The sequence below is a fragment of the Oxyura jamaicensis genome, chromosome 3, assembly GCF_011077185.1.
Source record: "Oxyura jamaicensis isolate SHBP4307 breed ruddy duck chromosome 3, BPBGC_Ojam_1.0, whole genome shotgun sequence".
NCBI classification, from domain to species: Eukaryota; Metazoa; Chordata; class Aves; order Anseriformes; family Anatidae; genus Oxyura; species Oxyura jamaicensis.
Window position 1 is genome coordinate 14,205,470 of NC_048895.1, and position 25,309 is coordinate 14,230,778.

Below are 25,309 nucleotides of genomic sequence, written 5' to 3' on the forward strand. Positions count from 1 at the left end.
TATCAAATGTTACTATCTTAATAATCAACCTGGTCAAAACCTTTCAGGTTTCTTCGTTTGAGTCAGTCGCCTTGATTCAGAATGTCACGAGCCTTAAGATTTCATGCTGAGGCGCCTTGCAAATCCGACACTTAAGATCCTCCTAGACCTTGAGGTGATCAGCATAAGAGGCCAGATCCCCTCGAGCCATCTACACGTAGCTTCACCTTATTCTTTAAGGGCAGAAAATTTGAGACGGTGACCGCCGTAACAGTAAATTTGGCTTTCAGTTGGGGCCCCCCCTCCGGTTTAGAAAGAGGAACACCAGATTGACCACATTCCCAGCTAGAAAAATCTTCTTGCGTCAATCAAGCCTCACCCTGGCTCATTGGGCTGTCAGTTTGATCGTCGTTAGATTGAAGAGAACACCTAGATGCAGCGATCGGCTATAGATACTTCTAGATCGTCTAGATCTGCTAGACCTTGGGCCAAAGAGGGTCGACCTGCAAACTTGCAAGGTTTATTTTAAATACGCATTACAGTGTTTTTTATTCTAATGTAATTCTGCAATGTAATTCAGCTTTTAACATTTTTCTAGGTAGTAAAATTGCTCAAGACAAGTAGGCCCAGAGATTTTTCCAACTCACAGATGCTAGTGATGTGGTTTTTGTTTTTGTTTTTATTTTATTTTTAGTTGTCTGAAAGTTTTGACTTCAGCAGGGCCTCACATGTAGCGTGTGGCTGAAGCTGTTTTCTGATACGTGTTTTCTCCAACCTAACCCCAGGTCCCGGTCTAGATCCCGTTCCAGGTCCCGTGGAAGGAGGTATTCTCGGTCACGCAGTCGAAGTCGTGGTAGGAGGTAAGATTGTGGCTGTTTTGGACTTGTTTTTGTTCTTGCTTGTCCCTCAACGCTGTACCCCTTTGTACTCTTTGTGAAAAATACTTTGCGGTAACTTGGGGTTTTTGTTTTTGTTTTGTAGATCAAGGTCAGCTTCCTACCGCAGGTCCAGGTCAATCTCTCCTCGTAGGTATAGATCATTTTCACCTCGGAGGTCACGATCTGGATCCATAAGGAGATCAAGGTATGTGTTACCTGTTAAGTTTTAAGCTCACAATGCTGTTGAAGGGAATGTAATTGTTGGAGTTAGCATTAACTTTATTTTTCTGCTGTCCGTAGCATTCACGGGAAGCTCCATGGGGCTACATCCCTGGACTAACCTGAACTTCTTATCTGAAGTTAGAAACCTGTGCATATAAACTCTGAACGACCATTTCTGATCTTTTTCATAGTGTTCCAAAACTAGGCTTGTGATTTTGATCTATGGTCAGGGCTTTGTTCTTTTGCCTTCAAGAATACCGAGTAATTACGTTAAGCATGGCAGCAGGATTTCTTAGGTGGATGGTATCACTGGTCAAATCTATTACAACTTTCTAATAATACCGCTAATTTTGCGGAAGTAACTTGAGTAACTTTAGTTATTTGCATAATGTCAGTGATTTCAGAGAACTGTGTCGAAAGATCTCTGCTGTATGAGTCGCACAGTAGTGGCTGATCTTCCACTGCTCTTCTCTAGGTCTAGGTCGAGATCGCGCTCAAGGTCTCGGTCTGTTGTATGGCCTCGAAGCAGGTAAGGTGCTGGTTGTTAATTAAAACAAGTAATAACGTTTGTCTTCCTTCCTTCTCCTAGGAAGTTTGTGGCAGGAAGGGGTTAGAAGGTTGTGCAGCGTAGCAATATTTCCCCTTAATGTTACTAACTTAAGTCTCTTTTTGTCTGTGGCTACATCTATGTATTTAGGTACATGGGGCCATAAACAAAGCATGTATATGGTTTGTGCTGGATAGAAAGAAGTTCAGAAAATTACTGGTTTTGTACGTAGAGAATGCTTGAATTTGATCCTGCGGGAAGCGTTACTTATTTTTTTTGTAAATTCTGAATGCTGAATACAAGCAATAATAAGATTCCTACCACTGACTCGACTGTTGGCTCATGGCTCTTCAGCAACGTTACAGTTCTGAGAATGAAATGAAGCTGCTGTAGTGATGAGAACTGTGTTACATGGGGTAGGACGCTTGGCTTTAGAGTTCTGGAGGGCTGAACGAAGGGGAACCTGAGTTCCAGTGCTACAGGAAGTGTTTCTGAGGACTGCTCTGACACGTATCCCAGTGGATCTGGATGTTCCCCGCATGCCGAAACAGAAGTTGGAGACAGATACAAATACTCCTGGGTTAATAAAAATGTGATAGACAGGAATGAATTGCCCTTATGGTAGAGTGGGTGAAGAGATGGGCTTTGTTAGGGTCTGCTGGCTGCTTGAGGACTTGCACGCTGAGCCTTTTAAGAGGATGATGACTTGCCTATTACTGGAGCTGTCCTGACTGCGTGGCAGGCTGAGCAGCAAGCAAATGACTAGCCAGGCTCAGGTTGCAGGCTGCTGCTGCACAAGTCTGGGCACTGCTGTGATGTTTGGTGGCTCCTGGTTCTGGGACAGTCAGGTGCCTGCAGGAAAGATGCCTAATGCTCTTACTGAAACTTGTGAGGAATGCTGATTCCACAGGTCTGCAATTCTGGAGGTGAGCAGCGGTAGGTAGGCCTGGAATTACAGAAGCGTTGTGCAAAGTGCAGATGGTCCTGCTTGTAGAGCTGCTGACTGGCAGTCCTCACGATGGAGTACTCTTGGAATGAGGTATTGCCAGTACTTGCAGTAAGATGATGGTGTATCCTGGTTTTCTGTATCTTTGGGACTGAAGGAAGTCATGCTCCTGCTACAACATAGGGGTTCTGGGTAGACTTGAGCAACTCCATTCTGTGTAACTTTGATGCAGTAAGAAAACTGCTGGTTACAGTGTTGAGGACTATCAGAGATGATGGCTCAATATAGTGGCCAGAAAGGTTTAAAAGCAGTTGCACTTAATTATGTAATGTGTATAAAGTAATAGGCAAGGTACGGTGACTGTTGATTACCCCCTACAAACAATTGCAGACAGAAATGGAGGGGAGAGGGGAGGAATTGTTCTAGTGTCAAAATTCATCCAGGTGGTATTACAAAATCTTGGAAAGCTGGACCTTCAAGTTAGTTGTTTGAAAGAAACAGTCAAAAGAGCATTACTAAGTAACACAGTAAACATTTCAATAGGTAATGTAACATGATCGATGTATGAGAAGTCTTTGAATGGATTTTAACCCAGAAGATGACCTGGGAATAGCTTACAAATTAGGAAGTCCTAGTAGCCAGATGCCTAATGCAACTAAAGCTGTCGGGGTAACGAATGAAAACTATGTTGTACTTGAATAAAAGTGGCATTCAGAACTAAAGATAATGTGCATCAGCTCTTTAGCACACATCTGCAGTTTCCGAACATGGTGTTTAATTACAAGATTTTCTAAAATGACACTTTAAACTATTCTTCCCTTTGTGAAAAGGATGTTGGGTGGGGAGGAGCTGGGGGGGAGCCTGGAACAAAGCCTTCTGTTCTGTAGAAGTGGTAGCCAAGCTTTGCTGGGGAGCTTCTTGTGCTTGTACTGTTGCCTCCTGACAAGCGCAGTCTGCAATAAGAGAGAAAGGATTCTTCTGAAATGTCCTGAGGAAAGCTTGCTGCGCCAGAGCGGAGCATTCCTCTCTGGTTTGTGATGCTGTGCAGTGTGAAATTGCTGTTGCTGGTTAAGCTAACTGTCATTGTATGTGCATGCCACCAGCTGCTTTGCTGAGCTTTATTTTTCTCCTGTTGTAGGTCTGGGTCCCATGGTAGATCTAAATCTGGCTTACCTGCTAAAAGGTGAGCGTATAAATACAGCTGGCACTCAGTAATTTTTTTTGTCATGATTCAAAATATGTGTTTGGACCAGTGTTTTAGGTGCACGTGGAAGAGTCTTTTTAATGGCTGTTTTGAATTTTTTTATACATTTTATATATATATATTGCTATAGCTGACTTTTGTGGGTTGGTCAGCAGTTCTTCCAGGATTGTGGACATCTGGCAAGTTCTTGTCAAACCCACTTGATATGATGACAAAGGATTTTTGGCAGAATTTGGGGCATATATTACACTATTACTGTTCTCAGTCCTCCTGTCTTTCCTTTACTTGATTCGCTGGTCCTGCTCTGCAGGATTACTGTGATCATTTTATAGCTGGTTGGAAGCTGTGTGTTGCCCTCTCCCGAGGGCTTCAGCTTTCAGCAGTTTTCTTTCTCAACTGCAGCTTCTTGCTTAAAGTAAGTCTTTAAATTGGGTGTAGTTGCTATCAGCAGCATTAAGGGTGGTGTCATTGTATGCAAAAATGTCAGTTCTTACTGTTTTGAAATGGACAAAAGCGGTGACTTGAGTGTATGCAAGCTAGTATATGAAAAGTTATATTGCTGTCTCTCTTTTCCAGTCGCTCAAAGTCCAGATCACCATCTCCAAAGAGAAGGTAGGAATATCTTAAAACTAGAGCATAGTAACCTACTTCCATGAACCTTTGTTAAAGTGCAATAGAAAATGTTGGCAAATGAGAATCAACTACTGAAAAGTTCCTGAGGAATTCAGAATCTGGGGAAGAAGTGAGTAATAGAGCAAACAAAATGAGCACAGCTGGAAAAGGAGTAAGAAGATGTGAAGCAAACCACTAGCACATGGCAGGATTAAATTCCTAGGGGTGAATCCTTGCAGTCTGCTCTTACAGAGTTGTGCAGCTGCCTGCTTTTGCTGCACGCTGTGAAGTAAGAAGCAATTTCCTCTCTGTAACTGGAGAAGTAGATGCAGGAATTTTGGGAGGTAGATACCCAGACACAGGGCTAGCTCCAGACTGAAACCATGCAGGTTACAGCTCACCTTCATCTCGGCAGGGTAAGAATCCTGACAGTAGGTAGACTCAGAGGTGCTTTTCTTGAGCAGGCTTGATGTCTCTCCTAGTTACCACTCACCTAGTGCTCTCATTTCAGTGGGCCCTTTCACACTTGAAGTTGTTACATATATGGTGTAAAATGTAACTGGATGAGTTCCAATACTCATCCTGAACTGCATATGAAAACAGCGTGGAGAGGAACAATGCTGGAAAGAGGCTTCCTGTGTTCAGGAAACCTGGGGCAGTATGGATATTTTCTGTTGGTTTTACTGGAGTTGTTCTTACTCCTTTTTCTTTCCCTTTCAGTCATTCACCATCAGGAAGCCCTTGAAGGAGTGCATGTCCTGAAAGAATGGATTCAAGTTAAAAAGTTTAAGAAGAAAATTTATTTTGTTTACATTATTATAAGGGATTTTGTGCTGTCTTTATAAATGTAAGGGCTTAGTCCTAGAAGGCTGTTTCTATTGACTAACAACAAGTGGCATGATTGGATCTTTTAAAAGTCTTATTAGTAGACTAATGCAAAACTCCTTTGTTGTGTTAATGTTCTGTGATCTGGAACTGTTGGGCTTTTTTATTGGCGCATTGAAATAAACTGTGCATTTCTAACTAAGAAATACTTAGTGGTAACCCTGCTCTTTGTTACTACGGGCACTTGTGAGCCAAATGTGGTGCAGCAGCCACTCCCACTCAGTGGCCGTCATGCAGGCAAGTCTTTGTAGGACTTCCACAGAGCTCTGATTCAAGGGGAGTGTTACTGGTGCCACTTGTTAGTCTTGCTGTCTATTCCTGAATGTTACGATTTTTAGGTTGCATTTTTACTTGCACCTCCTCAGAGTTCAGTGAAGTTGAAAACCTGATTTAACCTCTTCTGCCACCACCAGGATGGTTCTCAAGTGCTCCCTCCAGGGGGATGGATGGCTTTTATTAAACCTGTCACATCATCCCCTGTCCTTGCTCTCACCTCACCTTAGTTTCAGGCAGAATGTAGGATGTAGTTGGGAGAAGTTATGCAGAACCTGCATAACCTGCAGTTTCCATCCAAAGTAGTGCACTCCTTGGTGATTGAGAAGTTCTTTTATTCAAGAGGGATACCGTTCTGAAAGCGTACAAAAATCCAAAGAGAAATAGGAGCCATTCCTATTGCACTGCACAGCCAACCTGAATGCAAGTAGTATTTGCTGACCCTTAAAAGAGTAACTGCCAGCGCTGCACAGAAGCAATACTGTGTCTAATGGTGCCACTTCACGTAGAGCTAGTGGCTGTACCCTGTCTTGGAGTATTCTGCTGAAGTGCTTTAATATCCCCCCCAAAATGACTAGGCCTTAAAACAGCTCTTCGCTAAACTCAAAGCGTGAGCATCCAGCTGGGCTGTTACAGGACCATGGTGCTACTGTTGTTGACCCACTCTTCTGCTAGCACCAAGAGGCAGGCAAGGTACAGCCTTTTGTAGGTCAGCACACTGCGGAGCCCATCCTACTGTACCTTTATGCAGTCTTGGCACACCTTCATGACCTTTTCCTTCCTCATGCAATGATGTGTTGCTGTGAAACCACTTCTACATAAACTTGAATGTCTTGAAAAATGCCCCCCTCAGCGGGAAGGGTACTTCTAGGCAGGTCCTGGGGTAGAGAGGGTTGCTCTTTCTACTACCACAGCTGACAGCGCTGTTTGTTCACTTAAGGCACTTGCTGTTACTTGCAATTGCTATTACATCAAACAGCTCAGCTGTAGTGATGCAAAGCACTGCAAACAAGCAAAGTCAAAGAGAAGTAGTTTCATTATCACTGCAGCAGTCTTCACACTTCTGTTTCCAGTCTGTGCTTCCCCAGATCAAGACTGTCTAAAAGCTTCCAAACAAAAAAATCTTCCACCCCCAGAAGTTTAACAGCAAGCAGTATCATCCATCCAAGGATCCATTTTTAATAGGCTGCAGCAGTCCATCTTATCTGTTTTCCAGAGCTCAAGGGCTCCAAAGCCCCTCTTGCAGGGGAAACATCCACTTTCTTCCTGCAGTTTATACATTCAAACCACAGCAGTTTGCACTGATCCAGCAAGTTACTCCAACTGAACTGTTACAGTCTCATTTTAAGGGCTTTAGGTTAAACTGGAAGCAAATCAATTCTTTCTCAGCCAAGACTCACTACTTCAGTGAAGTCTTAGTCAAAAACGTTGAGGTGAATTTCAGAATTTCAACCCATTTAAAGAGCAGCTGCTTTCAGACATCAGTATTACAAGAAGCAGCTAGGTAGCAGTATTTTTGTGACCAAAAAACATTCCTAGTATGGTTTTGCAGAAAAACACTTGGCTTTCTTAGTTGGAGGTTTCTGTTCCTCCTGTAAGATTTGCCCTTTTCCCATGTCCCAGCGTGGATTGTAAATCACATTATTTTCAACAAGAAAGCTCTCTGCCAACAGTCAAGAAAACAAAAAACAACCACCTGTCAGTAGCACAGCTGCCAACTTGGTCTTCCAGAGATCAGCGCCGTGTTTTGAGACAATAAATACATAGACACCGACGTTACTTGGTCTGGTCTCAGGCAGTACCAAACTGAGTTTTTACAGAGAGCTGTTCGCACATTACTGTGTGGTCACAAGCTTTACAATCATACCAATGATCCGAGAGCCACGGGGGCACATGCATAAATCCATGCTGGGATTCTTGATTTTATCCTGCAGCAACTGGTCCAGCTCGCAGCGTAGCTCTTTCACCAGCTCGGCGACCTAGCACACGTGATAAAACACAGAGGTGAGCGTAAGGCTCCTGAAATGCCGCTCAGCACTGCACTGCACTGCCAGCATTCTCCCTTCTGTTCATTACCTGGTGAGAGGCAGCCACGAAGCGGATCCATCCGTCATCCAGAGAGATGACAAATTCTCCCTTCTGCAGCTGCATGTGAACCTGCCCGCCGCCGAGCAGGACCAGCGGGTACACAGACACCATGCTGCAGTCTCGGATGAAAACGCGGCTGGTCTTGATCTTCTCGTGATACACCAGGTAGGGGCTCTCAAAGTGCCGAGTCTGGAATGGCAGAGCCCAAAAGGCTGTGGTTAATTAACTATCTACACAGCATCCTTGTGTTACAGCACCACTTCTATTTTGACCTGCTCGGGCAAATACGGGATTGCCTGCCTATCCTAAGGCTGAAAGGAACAGCAAATGTACCTAAATGTATCTGCATGATTAACAGACTCTCTCCAAGTCCATGAGAGCTGCCATCAACTTTGCCAATTATTCCTTGCTCCTTCCCCCTTTGCAGTGAGCATGGCAGAAATCAGCTAATTTATCAGTTGCCTCAAGGCACCAAGTTATCCTTTTCATGCTATGGAGATTGTGTGTGCATTTGCTCTTCTAGAAGCAAGAGCGATGAACAGTTCAAAGCCTTTATAACTCCCCCCCCCTTTACGGTTAAGGATAAAAATCCCACACTTTAAGCAAATAATTTATAACCTGGATAAGCAATGAATCATCAAACATGGAGACAGACAAGCGTTACCATACATCATGGCAGAGGGAGAAGAGCTCTTACCTAAAAATAGCTATTAAGCTAGAAAGGAAATTAACTAAGTCTGAGGACCCATGGAGAAACAGAGTATACCCATGGATTATGGATTACAGCCAATAAATAATAGCTGACGAAACAAAGCCTGAGGAGGGGAGGGGTTGGATTATCTACATGTACGAAGTTGTTACGCACACATGCCATCTCAGTACAGAGGAAAAGCCAGGGAAAAGCATTGCAACAGCATTTCTATGTGCAGCTTTGTAGACACAGTTATAGCAAACCATGCTCTGCATCTGCTAAATTCCACTCCAGAAGTTGGAGTTTACCTGTATGCACAATTTAGCTCTTAACTCTGGAATACACCATTATTTATAATCCTAGCGGGGGGGCTATTCAATCATGAATAATTTTTAAACATCAAAAGGAAGCCTCAATAATCTCAACTGTTCAAGTAAAGGTGCTTTGTTTTATAAAAACAGTGACTGCAGGAAAATAAATAAATAAATCCTGACCTGATAATTCACAGATGAAGGGTGAATGTGAACATAACCATCATTTTTGGTAACAAACTTCAGCTCTTCTGCTTTTGGTTGCATTTTGACCGCTCCTGTACTGGTCTTCTGGTATTTGCCCTCTGGCTTTTTCACCTGTAAGGTAGGACAAAAATTTGGAGAAGTCTACTGTACCAGAAAGCTGAATTCACCTTTTTTAACTTATGTTTTAATTTTATCAACAATAGAAATTCCCAAGTAGTAACAAGTCAAATCACTGGAGACAGATGATATACTCCAGGTGCTGTCTAAATTCTCACAGTTCATTTGTAACCAGGATCTTACAAAACAATGTAATTTAAAGTAAGATCTTAAAAACAGTTGCTGCTGGCATTTATGTAACACTGAGAGCAGACTGCAGGAGCACCAACAGTATCAAGCAATACAAAAGGGAATTTGGCGACCTGGCTCTGACACTACAAGCCACAAACTTTGGCAATCTAAACGGGGCTCAAGTCTGCCAGTCGGCCAGAATGCCTGTGCTGAACGCTGGCAGTGTGGGTGTGCTGCACAGCAGGAGCATTCTTCTGAATGAAATGAAGGAACTTGAAAGAAAGAAAGAAAAGGCATTCTTTTACCTGGACAACGTTGGGATACAGCGCAGCACACAACATAGCTGAGATCAGCTTGATGTTCTCTGCATTCGAATTTGCCTATCAAATTAATACACAAATTAGGTATCCTACAATTAAGTCAAAAGACAAAGCCCCATTTCTGGAATGAATCAATCACTGAAACCAGTTTCCCTCCATAACGGCACTGGGAAGGACCAGTTTTTGGTCCTAAGGTCTGGCTAGACTGAGGCTGTCTTGTCCCCTCCATCAATTTGGAGCAAAATTGGAAAGAAAACACAAATTGTCCCAAAGCACAGTGAGACACCACAGATACCAAGCCCTTACCACCCATCACGTAGCCCTGAAAGATCTCTGTCTATTCAGTGCTATTCTGTTCCCAAAATATGGTCTGCACTAACACCACCATTACCTCTTCTCCTGTGGCATCCAACACACCATCGCCTCCTTGGGACCACTTCCTCTCAATGTCCCGGGCTCTTAATCCCTCCTTCACAAACCCAATGTCAGAAAGCAGTTCTGTGAACTGCCTTTTCAGACTGGCAATTTCCTACAAACAGACAAAAAAAGGTCAGTGATGCATGACCCATGGAAGCCAGAGAGTCTTAACAGGTTTTCAGCTGAGGCACCAGAACTCCCCCTTGGTGTCCCAGTCCTGCACAAGGCTTCAAAAACTGACTTACCTGAAGAACTCTTCCTGATAAAAAGTTCTCCCTGCAGTAGTTGTAGCTTGCTTGAGACCCCTCTTTGGTACTTAAACGCCACCCCTAATTGAGAGGATGGGGAAAACCTTAACTAAAATATAACAGTTTGAATTTCAGCACATCGCAAACCTCTGGCAGAGGCTACTGACTTTTAGCTCACCTTATAAGCCTGGAGCAGAGCCAGATAGTCGCTGTTCCCTACTGCAAACTCTAACTTCTTTTTGTTTGCTTCTTCCCTTTTATCCCAAGGGGCCACCTAGGCAGGCAGTAACAGATTAATCCTCTCACTCTCCTCACAGTGCACACATGGCATCCCAAGAGCTGCGTGGCACGTCACCTTTGGTAATTTGACAGCAGCTCACAGGTCAGCCCAAAAACTGTCTCCATAGACAACACAGAATAAGAGGTGTTCAAAAATGCCCAGTCAACAGCAGAGTACCTAAGCCCGTTGCCCTGCCTAACCCCAGGAGATCCAAAGACAAATTTGTCATTGAGCACTTCACAGAAAATATGAATTTAGGGCACACGGCAGAAGCGCCAAGGTGAAAAATACCTGTTGAAAAATCTTAGCAAGTTAGTGGAGCCAAAGCTCATGTAAGAATGCTTGTAATAGAGAAGAGCACAGCAAGTCTAAAATCCACCTGAGTCAGAGAGAAGGTGACAGTAACTTGGGAAATTCAAGGAGCTGGGCTTAAGTTATTCTGTTTCAAAATACAGAGACTTATATAGCACCTGGGCTTAAAATGCTGTAGAAAATCTCTTACAAGCATCAGGAAAACAAAATGCAATTTAATAACTAGAACAATCTATTTCCATTTCTTTCACAACTATCCTTAACATAAACTACTTGCACTCCTAATGATAGCAATCAAAACCTCAACAAAGTCTGATTTTTCACACAAGTCTACATGGCAACAGAAGATTAACAACAGTAAGAGCGCCTGTAAGCACAGCGGCTGACTCCAAAAGCCAAAGTGAGAGGGAACATACAAACAGATCAAATCTGAACCCTGTATTCATAGCTCAGACGTGCCAGCTTCATTATCATCAGTATTTTGTCATTCTTTCTAACTGCTTCTAACATTCATTTTCAATTTTTACACTAAATGTGGGCACAGTGGATTGGCTGTACTTACTCGTTTAGATTAAAACCAATCCCCACATTGTTCCTACTGCTCAACCTTAGATAACATTCATGTCACTGTTGTGTGATTTTGTTCATCTGCTTATAACGACTTTTAATGAGCAATGCATTAACATACAAACAAGGTAGACTACAAAGAAGAATTAAAATGCTCAAGTGTTGTATGCAGCCAGCTTCAACAGCATTCACTGCTGTATGCAAGCACTGCTTTCAGAGCCAGGAGTGTGGTTAAGATTACTTACAAAAGGTGACTTGAACGCCAGACTGGCCGCTATAGTTAGTGCAGGATCCAGGCAGCGGAAGATGGTGCCAAACAGCATGAGTTTGCCAATCCTGACATCAACGGGCAGGGAAGCCAAGTGATATCCCAAAGGGGTGAGCTTTTCGTCTGGAGTTAACGCTCCCAAGTCTTGGAGTCGCAGCTTTGATGCCCGCAAAGACTCAGTTCTAGGGGGCTCAATTAGTCGTGATAAGACAGAGTGAAGACTCTGTGCAGAAAACATCTCCAGAATCTTAATTCTTAAGGAGGGAAAGAAATTAAAAAGAAAAAAAAAAAAAAAAAGGCAGCTTAGTTCTGTACACAGGACACATGAGCAAGGGTTTATCGTAAAACACACTTCTAAGGGAGAATGTAATGCACAGAAACAAACATCTATTGTGGGTCAGGAGCACAGGAACCCAACTGTCTCCTCAGGTGATGAGAGACCTTTTTCCTAGTGTCTAGTAAGAGCCAAGGACTCAACAGGGATTGGGAGACCAGAGGGAGCATACGATTAGATCTCTGGATGCAGAAGCCATGTGACAGTAAGATCAGGAGAACCTGAAATCTCCAGAGCAAGTCTCTTGGTTTCCTGATTCTAGAAACTACTTGGTAACAGACACTCCCTGCAGTGGAGAGAGGATATTCTGCACCCTGGCTCTTTCAGGCAATAGAGGAACTGTTAACAGCTCACCTTAGACAAAGCTGCTCCAAAGGCACTCTCTGGATTTCTGGTAACTGCTCTTTTATGAGCTGATGGTTATAGTGATGGCTACTGAAAAGATGAAAGCAGACACCCGAGGCTACACGGCCTGCTCGCCCTTTCCTTTGCAGAGCGTTGGCCCTGGACACAAACGTGTCTTCCAGACTCTCCATTCCTTTGCTTGGGTCATATCTAGAGGAGAGCAAGAAACAGGTTTACGTTCAGGAGCGCAGAGTGAACAAGCTGGAGCTCAAGCAGACAGATGCTGCCAGCTTCTATATGGATACGATTCCCACCCATCACTTTGGGTCTGGGTCCAGACTGGCTCCCCCACTTTGCAGCAGCTGTCTGCAGCTCAAGGCACAGAGCAGGAATGAATCCCAGTACCTTTTCTCTTTCATTTTTCCAGAATCAATCACATAGACCACATCGTCAATGGTGACAGATGTTTCTGCAATGTTTGTAGAGATGATGATTTTGATAACTCCTGCAGGAGGCCTGAGGAACACGGACTGCTGTTCTTCACTGGAGAGTGAAGAATGAAGCGGATAAACAACACACCTGGAGGAAAGGTATGAGAGCATGCTCAGTTCATCTTCAGCTTTTTCCCTCCTGGGAACTGTCTGCCTGTATGTACTTTTGCATGAGATATTGCACACAGCCATTCAAAGAACAGCAAACTACTCTGCTGTATCACCTTTAAACACGTTCTAAAGAAAGGTGGAGAAATTTTCAGAAGTGAAAGGTCTCAGAACTGAGATGAACAAAAATTCTGTCTCTTTTGAAGAGCCCAGAACATGCCATTTATAAGGTCATACTGGAAGAAATCACTCCAGTCAACGCTGCCACAGACATCTGTGTGACAACAGTTTAGACAAAGGGATCCAGTTACACCTCCACGTAACAATCTAACGCCAAATACAACCACAATAACAGCTGAAGGCATTTCAGCAAACCTTCTGAAAGAGAACAAGAGCTGAGGTGAAGTTTACAGCAGTTCACTGGATCACGCAGAGCACAAAGTGGAGAATGCTCAGCACTGTGATCCCTGAGAACCACAACTTAACCACATTAATAAAAACTGACACCTTTCAACTTCCTGAGCTGAGAAGAAAAAACAATCAGAACAAATCACTACAATAGTAGAATAGGAATTACCTTGACTGGGACCTTCATATTACAAACTCAAACATTTAATAACCTTTATTTGTCCCTGGATAAAGGTAAGCTTTGTGCAGGAAGCCGCTCTGTTTATGGGTAAAGACTGATCATTTGGGAGCTTTTCTGCCTTACCTCTTGCTGTGCCTGTTATTAAAAAGGGCATTACACTGGAGCTGCTCGTAAAGCATCTTGATTTCTGCTAGACCAGGCAAAAATACCAAGACAGCACCTAAATAAGTCAATTTAAAAAATAAAAATAAAAGTCAGTCAACAGAAATGACAGCATATGTTGTTATTACCATGCAGAAAGCCCAAGGCAAAACTCCAGTTTTGCAGTTATTGTACAAGAAGCATACGGGCTGCAACAGTTCCTCATCAAAGACTTTCCAAAGTAGACAATTCTCTCATCTTTCCCATCCTATGCATAGCGGGGGTCTTGTTACTCAGACAGAACTTTTTTCTTTTCCGAAAGTGATCAGTGAATACTGAAACTTTGCATGCAAAACATTAGCTTGGGGCTGTCCACAAGCGCACAACCTCCATGAATCTACTTGTGTTTCTCCCTCAAGGACAGTGAAATTACCTGGGGGGTATGAATGTTTGCCAGCAACTATCCACTCCAGCAAGGCTTCAATTAATTCCAGATTAACCTTGTCCAAATCCATGACAGACATTGTTTTCAACACTGTCTTGTTAACCCCTGGGGAAAAGAAATAAAACACATGGTTAAGTCCATGTCTCATAAAACACACATGATGGATACACTGAACCACTGTGGCTGCACAACCAGCCACACCTTTGCTTAAACAGCATCTTGCTGAGACCAAGCAGCAGTAGCCTCATAAGTCACTCAAGGTGTCACATTCCCCCTTCCATGCTTTCCCCTGTTCCAGCTCTTCCCTTCTTTTCTCATGCCTTATCAGGGCTCACACCTGCCCTGTACAGAGCCTAGACCAGGATTCATCTACCAGCAGAACGACACACGCTCACACTAGTGGTAAGAGGAGCTGAAAGCCTTCATATGGTCATCTATTGATACCTTCAAGACTACATTCTCAAGCTTTCTCTTCTCCCTTCCAGTGTTTCTTACACCAACTCAAAACCAGACCGATTCCATCACCCTGCTGAGATGCTGACTGTTCAGCAGGAATCTGAAGAGCAATTGAGAGCAATGATTCTCGCTCATTACCACTGGAGAGCACACCAGGAGGGTGTGCAGAGAGGAGCTCTTCAGGACTAAGCACAGGGATTGTGTTGTAGAGAGTGTGTGAAGTTAATGGAAAGGTCTCCCCCTCTTATTAAGCCTTTCACAGAATGGCTTCTTTTCTCAAGGAAGGCTTATGATAATGAAGTGATCTCCTTGGTGCTTTAGGAAGATGCATGCTGTGCCTTTAGTAAAGCTGCTTCAGCAAGAACAGGTGAAGAAGGGAAAGTGAAAGTCAACAAGGCATCTGAAAAAAAAGGTAGCTGAAAATTGTTCCTTTTCAGATGCTTAAAAACTGTTTGAACAAGATGTTTGTTCTAGTTTAAGACAATTAAGGGTTTCCTTTTTTTTTTTTTAAAGCTGACAGGAGGTTTCTGATCTCACCTAGAAAGTAGCAACCTGCTTAATTCCACCACCACAGAACTCTAAATAATATACATGCAGTCAGCATACAATATTACACGCTAGCATACCATGCTGTCGTACAAATGTTATATGCTAATGTATTAGATTTAAGGAGCTCACCTTTATATCGTGTCAGAAGCTGCTTCAGAGTTAATTTTTGGTCTGGGTCGGAATCCTTGACAGCTGTGTCAGTGGCTTCCAGAAGGCCAGCACGTCTCAGATCCTCCTCTACTTCTTCAAATGCTGTTCTTCTGTGTCTTCCGTTCAGTTTGTTTTCTTGCTTTATCTTGCGCCTGTAGGGACTGCTGTCCTCTAAAACATACCTGAACAGCAGAAGAATGTTCAGTGGCAAAGAAAGAAGCCTAACAGTCTCAATGTAATAATTAGCTACAGAGACAGGGTATCAAAACTCTACCAAGTTCCTCTCAGTTTTATATAAAAGGCAGCTGCAAAACCAGAGATAGTAAAAAGACTGGGAATTTTACTTCACGCTTATTTCAATTCATGCTACTGCTCCACCTCTGTTCTAAGGACAGGGAAAGCAGTACTTCTGAACCTGATTCAGTTTTACTGGTGGAAAGGCATGGGTAAGCAAGCTGTTAACCCCCACTGCAGTCAAGTATTTGGTAGCTTTGACTTTAGGGCAAGGGAGTTCCAGAACAGACTGATGGTCAAAAAAGTCTCATCACTTGTAGTGCAACTCTCTCTCTTCTACTAGCAGGTCACCAGTGCTGAAATTTTTAGCCAGCTTTGGGGGTAAAGGGAGAGGTCTTCTGCCATACTGGGGTGTTATGTCTTTTAAAAGCTGCCATGACAAATACTAGGACCGCACATGTGATCTTAACCGCTAAGCAGGCAGCTCAGAGCAACAATCTGCAAATAATTTACAACAGCTGATCAATTTACTATCTCAAATATCTGAGCTGCTGGGACTCTCCAGTAGCTATAGCTGATAACGGGAATCTTTGTCTCACTTTCTGCTGCAAGATGAGAGGGATTACAAATGGGAACTGTTTGGTACCATGCATCTTTTACCTTCAGTGCTGGAATCTAACTTCACGTTTCTTTTGCTTGCCAATGTCTAACCACCACTAAAACAAGTAAAAAGTGGACGAGGAGAAGTCTGTCAATACACAGGCACTGACTCCTCATAGCAAAGTTCACCTCTTCTTGAGTACTCTGGTATCTAATTTAGAAAGGCTTTTTGGCATAGGCATAGACCCCAGTGCAGTATAAGAAGTACCTTTTACAGTCAGTGCTTTAGCAAGAACTCAGGACTGCAGGTGATGGGGAGATTTGAGAGGATCTCATTTTTAAATTTATGTACAGATCTAGTGGAGTCTCAAGGCTGACAGTGCAACCTCAACTACCAAATACATCTGGGAACATTTGGCAATTCCATACCTCGTCATTGCAATCACATCTTCCAGAAAAAACTGATCCACAGGAAACGTCCGACCTAAAAGGAAATGCGAGAATAAATCTACATGCCATACAAGACCCACAGAAGAGGGAAAAGACAAAAGATGATCCTTATTTCATACAGGTTATTATTTTTACACGCTGGCTTCACAGCTTTAATCCCTAACCCACCTCTGTGACAGAAGAAAAAGAACAGGACACTCTGTCTATACTGTGCTCTTCACTATAACTTCTGTCTAAAGCATGCAGTGGGTGTTTTCCAAGCATGGTTTGGTGACAGGCACATACACTGTCAGAGGAGGGCTGATACACGTACGCGAAGTTTCAGCTGTGGTGAAACTAGCTCAGGGAACCATGCCATGTCTATCATTTTTGGCTTTTTGGGAAGGATATTCTGCTGGTGTAAAGCAAGCACCAAAAAGGCTCAATTGCCAGGACTTTTCTCATAAATCTCATGAGTCTTTCCTTCTAAGCGCTTGTTATCATAGTTTTTGTAGAAATCCCCATCTTGCCACTTCACAAAATTAGCCCTTGTCTGAAGTCTGAGTTTAAATGATCTTTTTACTAGTCACCGCTGATTTGCATGGGAATATAAAAACACCTCACAAACAGAAAAAATGAAACCAAACCTCTAAAACAACAGATGTTGACAAGATAATAAGAATGACCGTTTTCACCTGGTATGTTAATAATTGGGCAGGAGTGAAAGTACTGAGAAAAAAGCTCTGCATTCAAGGTGGCACTCATTAGTATAATGCGCAGGTCTGGCCTCTGAACCATTATATCCTTCAAAACCAGCAGCAAGAAGTCACTGAAGAAAACAAGCAAAAAGACATTTGAATTTCTTCGGTGTTAGCTTCTAGATCTCTTTTTATCCTCCCTGTTCTCTTCACTTTCATGGTGCTTTCAACAGCACAGCAATACCATCACATCAACAGCATGAGCTTCTCAGAATGGATAGAGGATAGTAACGCAGTATATTAACAGAAGCCAATCTGCTTATTTTCTGGCTTTTCCTTACTAGAGGGTAAAGATTACTTGGCAAATTTATTTAAACAATGAAAAGCTCTAGTTACATTATAAATTAATTGCAATAATGACAAAACAAGAGCATTAGATAACAAATTAACCGAAAGTAATAAATGAGTCACTTTTGCTCCTTCCCTGCTGGAAGAGCCTCTTGAACTTATCCACTCTTCCCTGCTCACTGTATTTTTCCCTACATATTATAGCTTTTGTGGCATGCCTAGAGGACTGGCTTCCAAATGATTGTAGAGGAGAAGAAAGAAGAAATCTTGAGAGATGCACATCCTTTCACAAGGCTAAAATACAATCTGAGCTGTCAAGTAACAGGTCACAGTCAAAGTCTCCTCAGAACCCACTGCATTTCAGTGTTTCACAAGAAAAGCAAAGCAAAGGGCCCTTGCCACTCAGTTTTCAGAGAGAAAAAAAAAAGCTCCCAAAAGGAGGAATGTGAAGAATTAGGGTATTTGGTAAAAGCTGAAACAAAGGAGGAGTAAGAAGCAGACGACTGTGGTTAAAAAGTTACAGAACTGTCCAGCCCTATTCAAAACTCCTTTTCAACAGCACTGCCAGCTGCTGGTAGATTGGAAGCACAAAAATTAAGACAGATGTGCTTTCTTTGCAAACTGATACAACACAACATCCCGTTGCCCAAAAACAAAAACCTAAAACCAGACTCCCTCCACTACCCTGCATTACTGCCAGGAATGACTTCAGATACTTGCATCTTAATCACCTTTATCCTTCTGACTGTGTTTCTTCATTTTGGTTACGGGATAAAAGATTATTTACCTTTCTTCTGTTCTTTCGTGAACTTCATCAACGATAACATGCGTGATTCCCTGCAGTGTCAGATCTCCTTCCAGCCTTCTCAACAGCACACCAGTAGTGCAGTACAACAGTCTGGTAGCTGAGGACTGGAAAGGTAAGACAAAGCACTTGGCTGAACTTTGCAAAACATAGGGCAAAGAGAGTGCCACTGTAAAGTGTTCAGTTTCTGCTGATTGCCAGGTAGGACAGAAGGGAAACAAACAATTCTTGCTGGAGACAGAACTGGACCATTTTTCTTTGATGACTAAAACTTAAGAGTATCTGCTTCTTACCTAGGAGCAGTGCTAAATATAACATGTAAACAAAAAAAAAAAAATCTGAACTCGTTTTCCTTTGGAATTTGCTTTGTGATTAAAAAAACTCAGATCTCTGTCCCTAGAAAGATTCAATGAATCCGAACATGCAACTTCACACATACTTATTGGAAAAAAGCAATCAGCTGGAACAAAGATAAAATTTCACTTCCAGGACACCAGTTTAAATTCAGTTCCTCCTTCTGGTTGACTGAACCTGTAAGCTTCAATCTCCACTTGGAGACAAATGGCAACAGAGATGTGGAAACGAAGTCGGCAGCCTCAGACAACCTTCCCGAGGACAGAAGTATTGCTCATTCCCTCAGACCCTTCATCCACAGTCTCAACAGAAACAACAATACAAGTCATAGCACTTCCACTCTCATTCTGTAAAGTGGACCACGTAAATGGAGATGAAATAAAATATAAGACGTATTTTATAATAAAATATAAAACATAGGTGATAAGAACTTGCTGATCTCACTATATAGGGGATACAGGACAGAGATTCTGTATGCTAGACAAACACTAAACACGTTTTAATAGAACTAAATGGAAGCCAACAAGCAAAGTATACATGCCTTTACGCTTTCTAGGCGGATCTGATATCCGACAGTCAGCCCAATCCTTTCTGTTCTTTCTTTGGCTACACGTTCAGCCACAGAAATGGCAGAGATCCTGCGAGGCTGAGTACAGATGATGTTTGCAACTTTGTTTGGAGAACCTTGCAGTGAAGCATCCAAAATAAACTGAGGAATCTGAGTGGTCTTCCCACATCTGCATGACAAAATCAGCCATCAATTAAAAGCAACCAAACAATAACAAACAAAAAATAAGTATCTTCCACATACATCAATTAAGACGACTATTCCACTTGAAATTAGTTTCATTAATGTCATATTTCATACAAACCTTATCTACGACTGCTGTCACTGGTCATGGAAGAACTACAACCCTAACCTTTTCAAGACATGGCCATGTGTTGCATTCTTCTGTGTACAGTTTGATACATAAAGTCTGTTATGTACAACCACACCCTTACCCTGTCATGCCGCTCACGACAAGAACTTGGTGGCTCTTCAGGAAATCGAGAATGGTTTCTCTTTCTTGCCATGCAGGGAGCTTCTGTCTTTCATGCAACATGGACTGGAAGCGTCTAGAAGACTGATACACAGAAAACAACATAGAAAAAAAATGGTACTTCTGGCTAGTCCTGTCCCAGATTCAACAATTTTAGATGTTAGCAGTCCTTCTGGCTTTAATCTGACTTCCTGCATACAATAACCCACCATTTCTTTTCCTTGCATCATGTTTCTCTATAAAGTAGAGCAAAAGGATACTTCCTAAAAAGCCGAACTGCTGCTGCTGTTATTCTCAGAAAGTATTTAATTTATCTTAGCAAGCAGAAGTACTCTGAGCAATCTTCTACTGAGCTATCTAATCTGATACTCAGATGACAGCTCCCAGATAAAAACTGCAATTGATTTGTCTTTTCTAACTCTGACAGTAGCAAAACTCAGCTTTGCAAGATTCCTTACTGGTTGCTCAAAGGCAGCAGAATCATATTTGATGAACTTGTGGCTTCTGCATTGAGACCAAGATGCAGAATGAATTGTTTAGCTGAACTACTGGAAGATGAGCAGCATGGCAGTAAGAAAACAACTGGAGTGAAACAGCAGCCCCTTGTTTTAATATTTATTTCTCTAAAGCAAGCATGAAAACAGTTATTCTGTTCTGTATACCTTACCTTTTTCAGCCGAAACTGTGTGCAGAGTTTAACATTTTCATTATACAGAGACTTTGCTTGCACATCATACTTTCTGGAAAGCTTTTTCTTGAGGTTCACGTAACTCTCATTCTCCACAACAACTTGTTCGGGCTCATCTTCCTCCTCCTCTTCTGCCACCTCTTCTTCCTCCTGAGGCTCTGTCACTGTTGAGGCTTAAGACACAGAGCATAAAGTTAGGTATTCTTATTATGAAGATACATGACCCCATCAGGACTGTAGAGAAAAGACACACATTCCAGGAGCATTTTCAATAAGGAACCTTGCTAGGCAGGAGATGAGGATCTACAGTACAGTTTTTGACATGCATTTAAGTTCAACACTACCAGCAAAGCTCCCCTCACCCTGTCAAACAAAGCACAACTTCTCCAGCTCCATCCCATTTGTCACTACACCTGCATCAGAGCTGCTCTGCAGTACCACGGTCTGGGTGGCTGCGTGGTGAACCTGACTGGCAACGTTTTGCCTTCCTGAGTGTTTTTCATCCACTGCAGCTCCCCGCTCCAATTCACTGCGTGACCACTGGCCAGTTTTGGTGAGCCCACATCCCATCTCTCAATGGTTTTTTAATCGAGCGTGTGGGAACAGGCCTCACTCACTCTGCCAACATGAAGTCATTTACTTCTACACTCCATTAGCTCACTTCTCGCCAACAGAAAACCCGCTGCAGCTTTATTAAGAAAGGGACTTCCTGCAGCACAGGCAGATTATAGATCTGGCTCACCACATGACCTTAATTCCAGAAATAGATTTGGAAGAGGGGCCTGATTCTGCTCCTTGCCTTCTCTTTTTTTTTTTTTTTTTTAAACCCAGAACCCCTAGAGGGAAATTTGCTGTACCTTCTGATATTTGGTTTGAAGCAGGCGTACTCTCTGCATGTAGCTTTACTGGAGGCGTTGCCAGCAGGGACACTGGAGGAAGGCTGTATTTGTGGTGAGTATTTTCAAGTAACTCGCTTATTTCAGATTCATCTTCTAAGCAAGTCACTAACGCATACACAACTGGTTCGTGAGACTCTGCAGCTATCAAGGCCTTCCCAAAAAGGAATTCAGCAATGTGCAATCGGCAGGCGAGAGGTAGATTCTCATCAGTGGTATAAAATGCCACAAGAGGTGCCTGCAGTGGATACTTGTTTTCTTCAGGAAATCTTACTTCAAGTTCATATATGGGACCATCACTGTTAGTTCTGAGATGAGAATCATCTACAGAGCTCTTGGCTGATCTCAGTGGGTGGTTTGGAGGGAGTTCATGTCCGAATCTGCATTTTGAACCAAACTTGCAGCCTCCTTGGAGATAAAATTTACATATTTCTTTTGAAGTCTGTTTTGTTGTGTCCCTCGTACAACCACCCTTTTGTTTAGATTTGCTGAGCCTGTTCGTTAGGTATTCCAGTTCCAATCCAAAAGTCCAAACTCTGTTTTGAATTCTTTCTACAAATTTTTCTCCATAAATCGACCGGAGGACAAACGCCTCTTCTTGTCTCTGTTCTAAACATTCTTCTCGACTGGCCTGAGCAGCTGCTGTAGAAACCTGCATCTTCTCTCCGTATTTCTCGGCAAAGCACTGCAGCAGCAAATGCTCCAAGGATGCCCCAATATTACCATTGCAGGATCTCAGTACGGTCCTACAACGCTCACTGTCAAAACCGTACCTGCAACAAAACAGAGACAACGTGGCAACAAGTGAGTGACAGACCATGAAACAAAATTACCACAGATCTGCTTGACTAGGCTGGCAGTAGGAAGCATGTTAAGGCATGAGATCCTATTGCTACTACTGAAAAAACAAAACTCCCACAGTCTGTTGTTTATAAGGTAATAAATTAGTTTATAGGGAAACTGCCTCACATCTCAGAACGTAGCACATAATGGTTACAGGACTGTATTTGAATTGTATAAATAAAGCTCTTCAGAAAAAATCAAACCTGAGTCCTCTCACATAGAAAATACTCGCAAACAAAGAAAAAATAGTTAATAAACATTCATATCTGAGCAAAATTGATGAAGGAAGCTAACAAATTTTCCCAGTTATACCTATCTGAAGAAACATACGTAACAGCAATGCTTCCTAAACTTTCCCTAATACCTGTTTCATGATCTTAGGGAAAGAATTGAAAAAAGTCGCTGTAAAAATGATAGAATCATTTATTTTCATAAAACCATTATTTCAAGTTCATCCAGTTGAGGATCAAATTTGCAGGAAATACAAGCCTAACAGTTTGGCACATAGAATTTCTCTGAATCAAGTGGAATTCCAAGCACTGAGGGTTTACAGTGCTGAGACTAACAATTTACCTCTTCGGGATGCAAGTTATTCACTAAAAAGACTCACCTGGAGAGTTTGTGCACAGCAAATGCAGACACTTCACTTTCCACAATTTTGTGCTCAGCTGCCTCAGCAGAAGACCTTGGCTTTACATCACAAACTTCCTGATTTGTTGACCAGCACTGTTCATCATCAAGGAAATCAGGTTCATCATCGTCTTCTCCAGAACCAGCTACTCTGATAAAAAAGAGTTATCAAATTAAAATGAAGTGAAATAAAATTGTATTGCTGAGCAGACAATAAATTGTTCCCCTGTGATTTTAAATTCTCCACTCAAATGGGGAATTCTACCATCCCCTTCCCATAGTTAATATTGTAGAGGAGCAGAGTGGACCTGAAATCACAGGATTTGAGATAACAGTTAAGGGGTAAAAAAAAGAACTGTTTTTATTTCTAACAGTGTGCCTATTAAAGCATCTAGAAGAAGTGCCTCTGTTTAAACTAACTCTGATTCAGGAGCCAGATCCTGCCCTTGAAGCTCCCGAAGAAGTTCCTTCACTCTTCTCTGATTCTCTGTTGTCATATGTATGGTCTGCAGAGGCATTTTGGCTTCAGGTCTCTGTTTCGTTTGCCCTCCTCTTCTGGCAGAAGCACTTGATCTGAAAATTAAAACATAACACAACAATGAGTTATTTGCCTGGCTCAAAGGATGCTGACTGAATAGGTATGTGAAGCTGAACTTTAGGACACAACCCTGTGTTTCAAAACAGGAAAATAGGACACTTCCATCACCTAAGGAGTGTTCAGTTGGGTTCATTCTTACACAACCAGGATGTGTACGCCTGTGTCTTTGCACAAACAGATGCATACATGAATTTTATCCTATGTCACATACAAAGTGATTTAGTAAACACTTTGCAAGGTCGTGCTGTTCTCAGACTAAGTACAGACAAGTATTTCTAAGCTAGATTGGTCACATTACATTCTGGATACCAAATTAATTTTAATCGTTCAGCTTCTGCTTTGGAATACAAAGAAATGAATATCCCACGTCTATTAGTGCCTTCTGATCAGACATGTTTTGAAATCATTTCATGGGCAAAGAAGAAAATCAGAGCTTCAAATCTCTCTTTTTTTTTTTTTTTAAAGAGCTTTCCCAGCTAAAAATTTAATCAAAAGATGCATGTAAAAATTGCTTCATACTGAAACAGTATCAGCATCCCTTCACTGTTCTGCATATTCAAACACAGCCAAAACACAGTCCCAAATATCCCGAACACCTCTGTATTTCAAAACCTACAAATTAACAAAGGACCTGGTTTCCAGCCTTGGTTCATCGAACAGACAAAAATCATCTCCATCGTCCCAGATTTTGGTTGAACACTTCCTATTTCCGCCAAGTTGAGGCTTGTTTGAACGGCCACTGCTACTTCCTCCCCTCCCTCTTCCTCTTCCTCCTCCTCCTCCTCCTCCTCTCCCTCTTCCTCCTCCTCTGTTGGGCTTTCCTCTTCTCTTTGCTGCTGAACTCATGTTCTCCTGCTGAGGAAGAGAAAAAAAATAGTCCTTAGTTACAAAGATGACAGCCTGTAATAACCGAGTACATATCATTTGATCTTCCATGTGATAAGATAACAACCATTCTCAAACCATAGTTAATCACCTTTATGCTGAGGTATTTGAAGCAAAGTACATCCCTTCAGAACAACTGGTTTTAGCAAACAAAAGGGATCCTAATCTTTCTCACAGCTGTTCTGACAGCAGGTCCTCTCAAAAAAATACGGAGGAGCCTACCAGCAGTGCTGCCTAGCCCTGGTGCTCCGGTTATGTCACTCCGATGGCATTTCCTCGGACATGGCAGTGCAAGGGCAAAACCTCCAGGGGATCCTCCACAGCAGAGAGCAGCCTGTGCCCGGGTACCTTTCAACCTGGGCGTTCGCAGGGCTGGGAGTAAAAACCTGAATGGGAGCTGAAGGGAAGCTGAAAGGAAGCTGAAGGGAAGGGTGGGATGGGGATGGTCCTTAGGGTCCCCTCCAGCCCCAACCACCCTGCACCCTCCCCAGAGCGGTTTCAGGGCAGCTCCGGGCCCTGTGGCAGGGGCTCGCCCCCAGCCCCTCAGCCCCCGTCCCCACAGCCGCGCCCCCCGCCCCCGGCTCCTCTCCTCACCGCCCCGCCGCCGCTGCCCTGACCTGGAAGCGCCGCCTTCCCCTTCCGGGCCGCCGGGCCCCTAGCAACGGCGGACACTTCCGCATAGCAACCATGGAGGGTACCCCCCCAGTAAATATATAAATAAACAAACGAACAAAATAAATAACAGCCCCTAAACAAGCACACAGAGAGCTGCTTGCTAATTCACATTGATAGGGAACGTTGGGGTGTTGGCTAACTGTGGTGCCATGTTTTGTTTTTTTTTTTCCTTCTCAACAGGTGCTGCGTTTTTTTTTCAAGTGTCTTTCACGTTCCCAAACAGAGACAAGTACGGTAAGGAACCCTCGTCAGGCACCCCAAATTCATTTGGTCACTCTGTGTGGGGATTTTCAACCTGCGGGGGAGGTGTGGGGAGAAATCTGCATGCTGTCAGCGTGAGGGCTGCACAGATGACAGGCTGCCCAAAGCTGCCTCCCCATGTCCACCACACGCCAAGGCAGGAGCTGACCTGGCTCCAGGTTGTTTAAAGAAAAA

General features: G+C 42.9%; 1 protein-coding gene and 1 long non-coding RNA gene across 7 annotated transcripts; one reads left to right on the top strand and one right to left on the bottom strand.

Moving 5' to 3' along the window:
- The first annotated feature begins 6 nt into the window (after positions 1 to 6).
- On the top strand, positions 7 to 5,419 carry LOC118163621. Of its 3 annotated transcripts, none has more exons than XR_004749142.1 (7): positions 7 to 497; positions 765 to 839; positions 961 to 1,062; positions 1,555 to 1,608; positions 3,711 to 3,755; positions 4,353 to 4,388; positions 5,109 to 5,415. It is a non-coding gene; the product is annotated as an uncharacterized LOC118163621 (long non-coding RNA). The 3 variants fall into 3 exon arrangements; XR_004749141.1 differs by having other exon boundaries at positions 7 to 154; positions 270 to 839; XR_004749140.1 differs by having other exon boundaries at positions 7 to 839; positions 5,109 to 5,419.
- Positions 5,174 to 24,837, bottom strand: DHX57 (DExH-box helicase 57). Of its 4 annotated transcripts, none has more exons than XM_035320450.1 (24): positions 24,794 to 24,837; positions 23,946 to 24,169; positions 23,137 to 23,289; positions 22,697 to 22,867; positions 21,205 to 22,016; positions 20,327 to 20,520; positions 19,622 to 19,743; positions 19,161 to 19,356; positions 18,248 to 18,372; positions 17,110 to 17,243; positions 16,415 to 16,469; positions 15,131 to 15,333; positions 13,985 to 14,101; positions 13,534 to 13,630; positions 12,628 to 12,801; positions 12,232 to 12,432; positions 11,521 to 11,797; positions 10,295 to 10,390; positions 10,114 to 10,197; positions 9,843 to 9,980; positions 9,437 to 9,511; positions 8,820 to 8,954; positions 7,623 to 7,823; positions 5,174 to 7,525 (listed from the first exon to the last, which is right to left on the bottom strand). In XM_035320450.1, exons 2-24 carry the CDS (start codon positions 24,158 to 24,160, stop codon positions 7,382 to 7,384), a joined length of 4,119 nt encoding a protein of 1,372 aa, XP_035176341.1. In that variant the 5' UTR covers positions 24,161 to 24,169; positions 24,794 to 24,837; the 3' UTR covers positions 5,174 to 7,381. The 4 variants fall into 4 exon arrangements, with proteins under 4 accessions (XP_035176341.1, XP_035176343.1, XP_035176342.1 ...); XM_035320452.1 differs by having other exon boundaries at positions 24,817 to 24,830; XM_035320451.1 differs by lacking the exon at positions 24,794 to 24,837 and adding an exon at positions 24,422 to 24,560.
- Positions 24,838 to 25,309: the final 472 nt, after the last annotated feature.